Here is a 9,496-nt window from a genome sequence, read left to right as displayed (position 1 = left end):
AATGGCTCAGATGTATCAAAGCAAAACAAAGGACTTTATATGGAGCACTAAAAAAATAGAGGTCTTAGGATGTATAAAAAATAAACTAATTAGGATTTAGGAAAAAAGAACAACTCAGAATCGTAATTAGCCATAACGACTTGGGATGTGGCGAAATCAAAATTGACTCAGGATCTAGCAAAATCTAATTACTCTGAATGTAGCAAATATAGATTCTGACGCTTGCGAACGATTGTAGCAAAAAATAAACGACTCAAAATGTGGCAAAGCTCCTATTGATAACTCCTGATGTAGCAGAGATGTATGAAGCAACGAACAACTCAGGGTGTAGCAAAATACGACTCAGAATGAGGCAAAATACGACTCAGAATGTGGCAAAATACGACTCAAAATGTGGCAAAATACGACTCAGAATGTGGCAAAATACGACTCAGAATGTGGCAAAATACGACTCAGAATGTGGCAAAATACGACTCAGAATGTGGCAAAATACGACTCAGAATGAGGCAAAATACGACTCAGAATGTGGCAAAATACGACTCAAAATGTGGCAAAATACGACTCAGAATGTGGCAAAATACGACTCAGAATGTGGCAAAATACGACTCAGAATGTGGCAAAATACGACTCAGAATGTGGCAAAATACGACTCAGAATGTGGCAAAATACGACTCAAAATGTGGCAAAATACGACTCAGAATGTGGCAAAATACGACTCAGAATGTGGCAAAATACGACTCAGAATGTGGCAAAATACGACTCAGAATGTGGCAAAAAACGACTCAGAATGTGGCAGCCCAAATCGGGGTGACTCCGGCCACGTCACATGTGTGTACAGAATACGAGCATGATCAGAATCTTGATGATGTGAAGTAGAAATTTCAGCCGCACGACTCAAGATGTAGCAATATAGCGGCAGACATGCAACTGGAGACAGCGTTGCCGGGGCAACCGTGTAAACATGAAACTGGAGAGCCATGTTTTTCAGGGACATGTAGTCTCCAAGCAGATGTAAGGGTGGGAGATTGTTACGTTTTCTGACGGTCGGGCTTATCTGACCAAAACGCGGAGTCGGGTGGATAGCTGTTAGAAAAGCCAGGCTGTAAGAGACCGTTATGATCTCGCTACATCTGCTTGGAGATTGGGAATTCGCACACTACTTTCGGCGCCACTGAGCAATATGCACGTTACCATGGGAACGGTGAAATCCACTTATCTTCGAAATCGTTATAAAATACTCGTTGCTAGAACTGTACAATTGTTGCGCAATAAAAATCGTTCAATTTCTACGTCAATGCATCGATCGCACACATCACAGCATCGATCGCCTGCGTCACAGCATCGATCGCATACGTAACAGGATTGATCACATATACACGTCACAGAACTAATCACATACGTCACAGAATATATCGCATACGTCACAATATTGATTGCACACGTCACAGCATTAGTCACGTCACAGCATTGATCACGTCATTCAACCCATGACACCAGAGAACATCTCCAAGCAGATGTGAGGTCCGGCGTGTGGTTTTGCGGTATGTTCGTGGTTAACGGTAATCCCCGAGGCCCCAATTATTCCACTAGGCGGCGATCGCGCTGCGCCCTCGCTGCGCCCTCGCTGCGACCTCGCTGCGACCTACTCTGGATCTGTGTTAACCTTGATTTCAAACTTGAATACCATGCAAAATTTAAATAGATGACTGAAACAAGACAAAAAAGAGCGTAAAAATTGAGCGCTGTTAGTAGTTATTTATTTTAGATCGCAGCGAGGCCGCCGCTCTGGTGGAAAGACGCGCAAAATGGAGCTTAAAAACAAGCCGCGCCCAACATCTGCTTGAAGGTTCGCAGAGTGAAGATGACTTGGTTTTGGGTTTCCCCTCAACACCCGGCCCTGCCAGGCACACCTGTTTCTGTCTTACTTTGTTACAATTCTGTTTTTAGTTTGTATTCATTTTTCTTTTCAATCTGTTGATGATTTCATGCGTTTTAATACCCCCCCCCCTGAAAACAACTCGACACAGTTGAATGGGGTTTTCAAATTCAATAGATGGATAAATAAGACTCTACCCACCTGCCCGCCCCACCTGACCTGACCCGAACACCTGCCCTACCTGCCCGGGACACCTGGCGCAGTTGTGGTGTAACAAATAGCGGCAAACTGCTACTTTTGTAGCGACACAAAAGTGGCAAAACAGCCGCAGCCGTCAGGAAAATACTGTCCATTCAATTTGCTACGAAACCGGCGCCACTGGTACTAATTACGTGTCCTGTACTGTACTGGACTGCACAGTGTGCTGGAGGGTGTCTTTGTCCGAAGGGGCTGGTCGTGACAGGGTACAGTGCGATAAAGAAAGTCCATATGCCTTTTTGAGGCCGTAGGTTACCGGCAACGGTCTCTTAGCATTTGAGGCCGTTAATCCATTGCGTTTAGGGCAGGGTATTGGAACGCAGAGCCCGTCCCTCTCCTTCCACCGCCTTTTACCTCCTCAACCGAAGTCAGGTACCCATTTTACAACTGGGGGAGGGGGTGAGGACAGGTGTGTAAAGTACCTTTCTCAGGGGCACAACGTCTAGCCAGAATCGCCAGGAACCCATGACCTCTTGATGTGGGTCTACCCGTTGAACTTTCAGGCACTTGGGATAATGCACTGCCCACCACCCCCCACCCCCGGACAAGCAACATAATGCTGTCTTACTGTACTAAAACAACAGTAGCTAATTGAACTATTGGCATAAAACTTTTTCTTGAATTAATCTTCTTTTTAAAGAATACTTCAAGACATCCTAAATTGTCTTAACCTCATTAACATATCTATTCAGGGTTTTGGTATAAAACCTGGTGTTCTCATAGCCTCCGTTGCAGTCCTTTTCCCCGCAGCGTGTTTTTTTTTTCAATTTTTTTTTTTTTTGGGGGGGGGGGGGGGGGGCGCCACGTATCTGCTTGGGATCCCGTATCCGCCGTGCCTCTGTGTCCGCTATAGACCCTGTGTCCGCTGCTGCACACACACCCCCCCCCCCCCCCAAAAAAATTGAAAAAACGCTGCGGGGAAAAGGACTGCAACGGAGGCTAGTGTTCTCAGTCCTATCGTTAGTCACTGACGAAAGACAGTGGATGCTATCTGAAACGTCTGTTTCAAAATTTTATCCAGTTGCTTGAGTAATCATTTTTGGCGTATTCTGTCTTAAATGTTCACCAAAAGTGCAGCATTGTTCAGTCATCCCAGACCGAAAGACGTTTCTCCCTCCTGCTTAAAGATTCATTCAGCTCATTTTGGGTACCGGAGGCCTTGTTCCGTTCAAGTTTGTATAGACAGGAGTCGGCTCTAGATTATAACCGCTTAGCCCAGTTGAGACAACCTGGTCGGTAGGAAGACTGGACGATTCAGTCTCACCCAACATCTGCTTGGAGATTAGTTCGCCGGATACTTTAATTTCTCCATTTTTTACTTTTTCCTTTCTTTATTACCTACCGGCGTTTCAAAACTTCTACATCTTTGATTTTGAAGCTGGGATTTCTGGCCGGGAAGACCCTCCTGCAAACGCGTGCGCAACCTTTTCTAAACATCATCTGGTAGGAATTTGTCGATCAAATCCCTTTGCCTATCAAGGTTAGCAGCGTCCCCTAGTGAAAAGAGAGCGAAGTTCAGGCCATATGAGCAGAATTTTGCCTGGTGCAGCTTTCAATGCCTGTGCTGTATTTTTAACGTTAAAACGGTGTCGCACAAGAGGTTTAGCTCATTTTGGGTAGTTTGTCATTTATTCCAGTCCACCCGTTTTCTGCAGGCCAGACAAATGTACACTACGTGTTGTGACTAACATGTTTGAGACAACTTTCTCCCTCCCACAGGGAGAATTGCATGCTGTATATTGGGGTTTGTACCATGTAAGTTCATTTATTTCAGCAGTGGATTTATTACACCATAGGATGGAAGAGGACTTTGAAGCGTTTTAAACTAGTGCTGAAACAATTCTGCAGTGTTACCATGGAAACCTGTATTTGTGGTGTTATGACAATGCGGTGGGGAGGTTATCATGTTCACACAACATTCTGTTGTTAGACTGGATGTGCCGACATCTTTCTTCAAGTGTGCCCAAAATGCAACAGTTCTTGGCAGGACTGACTGAATGAGCCAAAGTCCAGGCTACACAGAGATATTCGGTAGTCACAAAGTAAGAACTTGTGGTTGGGAGTTCGAATCCCAGTTGTGTCGCTCACCAGACATATATGTACAAGCTACAGGAAAGGGTCGCAGTCTTTACCCCAAGACGTTAAGCCGTCGTTCACTGATTATCATACTTGTGAAACAGACCTGAGGAAACTGGAAACACTGTACACAGCACGTCTCTGTCACGGCCCGCAGAAGATTAGCCTTTCAGTGAGCTTAATTGGTTCGATATCATTTACACTCTCACTGCTCTTCATACACACTTTGAAAGAACACAACCGACATCAGAGACTGTTTAACCACTTTTGTATTGAGGCAAAAATGATGCAAACTCACATCATGTATAATGCGATATAGAATTGTTATGAAATTCAACTCAATATAGCAACATTCAACAGCAACCTTACCAAACAATATGGTTCTTAGGGCTTGCACAGTTGGAAATATTCTTATTTTCAATGCATGGAAAGCAATGTTTGCGTCAAATAAACAATGAACTGGCTCGAGGTCACAAGTTTTGTACATACAGTAAGTACAAGCTTTGTGTACAGCAACTTTCATGCAGCCATGCCGTTTATTTCACATAGAAGTTAACATGAGAAAATACAGGCGCCGTCTCTTGACCTTTGCCCTCACATCTCTGCTTGGAGTTTATCCACTCCCAGTGTAGCTGCCTGCTCGCAGCATTAGACGGACTCCTGAAGAAAAAAGCACCACAGGCTTTACTGATGATTCCACAAAACTGCTTTGAGTTTTACAAGTCTGGATAAAGATGAGTTCACTGGTGCAATATATGTTTAACAATGACTAATTCAAAATTCCTTCAGCCAGCAGTGTCCTCAGAACTGTTACATCGTGGGCAGCAAACTCACCTGTGGGATTCTCTGAGAACAGCCTCTAAGTTTGTCAGGACACCCGGTCATTACGTCAGACACGTTGGAGGGACTGCAACAAAAATCAATCCTGTCTTTGAATGATATTCAGGCGTAACCCTCCAGCGTCGAACCTCTGCACATAAAAGAACCCAGCACAATTATGGAGTCGGGGCGACCCGGTGTGCTTGGTTAATACGCAAGCTGTAGCAACGCCGCATTGCACTACTACTACTAGCAAACTAAAAGGCATCAGGCTTTTTCCGCATTGCACTTCTACTAGCAAACTTATTTGCTTTCTCCTCAGGTTTGACCACTCTTGAATGATGATTTCACAAAGCTGAAAGTTGTGCGAGTAAACTGGTTAAGTTAAGGATTTAACAACAGAAAAGGGGCTGTAAAAAAACTAAGCTTTCAGCCTGCAGTGTCCTCAGATCTGTTACATCGTCAGGGCTGTTCAGCAGCAGAACTGGACAGGATGTTTCATCACGGGACAGACTTTAAACACACCAAGACTAACTCATTACAAACCAGTGTAGGGGCAAACTCACCTGTGCAACTCCCGGGAACAGCTTCCATGTTAGTCAGGTCTGCTGGCATCACTGCAGGCACGTTGAAGGGACGCCTGTAGGAAAAAACACCCCGTCATTTACTGATTGAACTATGACAATGCTCCACCAACTCCACCAAATGGAAATATTTGGAGTTGAACAAGTCTGGATGAGTGAAGAGTTTGAACAAACTGAATGGAACACAAAAATGTGCTCTTAAAAGCTAAGATTTTGCTGTAGTGTCCTCAGAACTGTTACATCGTCAGGGTTGTTCAGCAGCAGAACTGGACAGAATGTTTCATCACAGGACACTTAACGGGCTAACACATTACACACCAGCAAGGCACCACTTTCTTACTGAAAAATGTTTTATAACATTACTATCTAACACTAAACCAACAGCTCACATCTTTCAGTTAGATGAAGAACCATCCTGCCACATCCATCCTGTGCCAATGGGGGATATTGAGGTCATAACAAAACAAAACAAAACAGAATGGAAATCACAAGTTTTGGAATAAAAAAAGTCATGATCAGCCAGGGCTGTACGTCAGTCTTTACCTGGAGTATAGAAGGTTCATCCATCAGTCGTCCCCTTCCATCGGCTCGTTCAGGTCCTGCACGTCCAGCACCCGCAGGGTCCCGCCGATCTCGTACGTCACGACCAGCGGCGCTCTCCCCGCACTCGACACGTCGCTCAGCTGGTACATGGTCGGCTGCCCGGCAACACCTGGGATAGAACGGGGTTGTCAGGGTTACAGAATGTTCCTGCCGAGCAATGATAACTGACAGAACACATTTTCAGTTTGATGCAATTTTAGGGACATGTTCAATTCTCTCAAACCCACGCCAGGACAAGTGACCAGGTTTTACCAACATTTCCACTGGCCCATTGACATCCCTTTGTATCAAACAGATCGACCTGTTGCTGGTTCTTCTATAAATAAAAAGCATTACTGCAAGATTTTTCTGTAGTGTCCTCAGAACTGTTACATCGTCAGGGCTGGTCAGCAGCAGAACTGGACAGAATGTTTCATCACAGGACACACAGCAGAGTGAAAATAAAAGTAACCTCGGACCAGTTAACTTCACTTAAGAGCAGCGATTCTTCCACTGGCCCAAGGACTGCGACTCTTTCCGGTAGCATGCATGTTGGGTGCCCGACTAATAGTGAGAGGGTGTCTTTAGGAGTAGATAAGATGTCTTCAGTCTCACCTTTGACCTCCCAGACAGACGTCAGGAACCTCTCGTACCACTGCAGCACTGTCCGGTCGCCGGGCGGAGCTACCGTGGCAACCACCGGGCACAGGACACGCCCGGCTACAGACGTCTTGTCTTCAGACCTGCAGAAGGGCAAAAAGTTTCTTAGGAAGGCAACAAGAAGTTTTTTCCCAACTCTCTGGGTAAACTGAACTTCTATCATTTACAAGTAAAATAGCGATTCAATTCTCAACCTGACACAAAGAATGTTCATCCCTTTGATCTGGAAGTTCTAAACCCAACTTTACTCAAGATAAACAAAACTCAACTGTTGATCATTCTTGTAGTGTTGGAAGACTACGTCAAGAGTTGCCCCGCTATACTCAGGCAAGTGGATAAAATTTTGAAACAATCAGACGTTTCAGACAGCATCCGCTACCTTTTGTCAGTGACTAAAGAAATATCTGGTATAACTAGGTTTATACAAAGTCAAGAGTTGCTATGGTAATACCATGTTTACTGTTAATCTATGGACAGAACACCACATAACAATGGCAAGATTGAGTTAAATGTTGCCATGGAGACAGTTGTCATGGTAACTAACAGTTTGTTGGAGATGAAGTAGGCAGCGTCCACCAGGTAAGCACACAGCCTGGCGACCACAGGCGCCAACTCAGCAGTCTGCAAAAGGAGGGGGAGGAACTGTCTTGTAACTTATGTAAGGAGTAAAGTTTCTCACAAACATACAGATATGTCTGTGTGAGCTTCATACAGGGGCTGATATCAGAATACAAGATTCAACATATACAGTGATGGAACATATATTTGACTATTTGTGTGCGTATGGGTGTGTCTGTGTGCGTATGTATGGCAGCATATGGTCCTGACCACCACGTCGGTGCGTATGTATGTGCGTATGGGTGTATATGAGTGCGTATGTATGGCAGCATATGGTCCTGACCACCATGTCGGTGCGTATGTGAGTGCGTACTTGTGTATATGAGTGCGTATGTGTGTATATGAGTGCGTATGTATGGCAGCATATGGTCCTGACCACCATGTCGGTGCGTATGTGAGTGCGTACTTGTGTATATGAGTGCGTATGTGTGTATATGAGTGCGTATGTATGGCGGCATATGGTCCTGATCACCACGTCGGTGCCCAGGTGCAAAAGCCGCCACAAACCCTTCTTGTTGCACCCGTCCCTTGTTGAGTGGTCTATGGGGAAGAACACTCACTACACTGGGGTGCTGGGGTGTAAGAGTGTGTGTGCATGTGATTGTTTGTGAATGTGTGTGTGTGTATGTATTTGTGTGTGTGTGTGTGTGTGTTGTGGTGGCCGGGGGGGGGGGGGGGGGGGGGGGGGCTGTGTGTAAGGGGTGTGTGTTTGTGGGATATGTCTCACCTGTGCAGTGCTGACATAGTAGTCCAGATCGTCCACCAGTACAGCCGTGGGGAGGGGGGTCTGCGTGGGGAGGGGGGCCTGGGTGTGGACGGAGGACAGGAACTTCAGCAGAGCCTCCTGTGTGTTCAGGTACCTGGAATAGGACAGAGGGGGGTTAAGCCCTGAATACTATAAATTATCTTTACTTCCGAAAGTTCTGAGGGACTTAGGAAGGGAAAATAAATTTTCAGTGTCTTAAGTTGGAGGTTGAAACGATTCTGTAGTACAAACTTAACATTTACAGTACTTACAGGATCTGCAGCTGTTTGAGTGACAGGGGATCGGGTTTTGTCGCCCCGGCAACATGCAGCGGCATCGTGTGGAGCGTCTCGTGCAAGATGAAGGTCACGCGGCGACCTTGGCGCACCAGACTCAGTCCGTACTGGAACAGCAGCGCTGTTTTACCGCTGGAACAGCAGGGGGAATGTGAACTTTGAGACACTCATAAATCCTTGCATGCATTGGATACTTGCTCATCTAAGGGAAAATTATGCAGTGGTTTTGAGCAACATTCCGCAGCATATAGAGAGAACACTACAAAATGACATGGACACAAGCTACACACCAATAATTTGATAAGCGGAAACCTTACAAAACACGTCATGCAGGTGTGAAATCATATTTCTGTGTCCAGCCGATTTTTCACAGCCACATGCGGTGGTAGCGAGGGATCGGAGCTGGGGTCACTGTCGCACCGGCTACCAAGCACAGCATGCACGGGACACGTGCTGGCCTGTTTATAGTGCATGTTATAGCTAGCTAATAATAATTTTAAGTAGTATAGCCACATGCTGATTTTTGGTACGAGTCTCTTGTGTTTTTTTTGTAAAGCGCCCCCCTCCCCACTCAAAGTCTAACTGTAGCACTGGGAATACATCCCGCTTAGAAAGGGACAGAAATAAAAATCATATCTAAAATTCAAATTATGGCTTCTATCAAGGTTTGCTTGGGAGACTCAACTTACAGTATGGATGCTTACAAACTGCACACTGCACTGCAAAATCATAGAAATCCGAGCATTTCCATTCAATGAGCAAAACTCGCCAAACCATGCTGTTCAAATCGACGGATTTTCCTCACTTACCTACCCTTGGGGCCGACCAAAAGACACCGCGGAATCTCCCCGGACTCTACCGGCTTTATTTCTCCCCCGGATGCGTCTCCCCTCCCGCCCGGCTGGCAGGATTCCGCCCGATGCTGGGCGGGTTCCATAGCGAACATGCCTCTTACCACCGCCGCCATCTTACCGTCATGCTA

At 45.7% G+C, this 9,496-nt stretch overlaps 1 protein-coding gene and 1 non-coding gene across 2 annotated transcripts; both read right to left on the bottom strand.

Moving 5' to 3' along the window:
• Positions 1–4,461: 4,461 nt before the first annotated feature.
• Positions 4,462–9,496, bottom strand: LOC136421864 (uncharacterized). Its single transcript, XM_066409431.1, has 9 exons — positions 9,324–9,496; positions 8,491–8,646; positions 8,201–8,333; positions 7,400–7,476; positions 6,811–6,938; positions 6,157–6,325; positions 5,596–5,669; positions 5,045–5,117; positions 4,462–4,870 (listed from the first exon to the last, which is right to left on the bottom strand). Exons 1-6 carry the CDS (start codon positions 9,479–9,481, stop codon positions 6,180–6,182), a joined length of 798 nt encoding a protein of 265 aa, XP_066265528.1. The 5' UTR covers positions 9,482–9,496; the 3' UTR covers positions 4,462–4,870; positions 5,045–5,117; positions 5,596–5,669; positions 6,157–6,179.
• LOC136422324 (small nucleolar RNA SNORD38) lies at positions 5,836–5,906 on the bottom strand. Its single transcript, XR_010753601.1, has one exon. It is a non-coding gene; the product is annotated as a small nucleolar RNA SNORD38 (small nucleolar RNA).

The sequence above is a fragment of the Branchiostoma lanceolatum genome, chromosome 16, assembly GCF_035083965.1.
Source record: "Branchiostoma lanceolatum isolate klBraLanc5 chromosome 16, klBraLanc5.hap2, whole genome shotgun sequence".
In the NCBI taxonomy this organism is placed as follows: domain Eukaryota; kingdom Metazoa; phylum Chordata; class Leptocardii; order Amphioxiformes; family Branchiostomatidae; genus Branchiostoma; species Branchiostoma lanceolatum.
This window is presented reverse-complemented; position numbering and strand designations above follow the sequence as displayed.

Excerpts from the sequence above, each read along its gene's own strand:
- LOC136421864 (XM_066409431.1), bottom strand. The coding sequence starts at position 9,481 with ATGGCGGCGGTGGTAAGAGGCATGTTCGCTATGGAACCCGCCCAGCAT. Across the intron at positions 8,647-9,323 it reads TTGGTCGGCCCCAAGGGTAG|CGGTAAAACAGCGCTGCTGT; the intron begins GTAAGTGAGGAA and ends CTGCTGTTCCAG. Across the intron at positions 6,326-6,810 it reads GTCTGTCTGGGAGGTCAAAG|GTGTTGCCGGGCAGCCGACC; the intron begins GTGAGACTGAAG and ends GTTCTATCCCAG.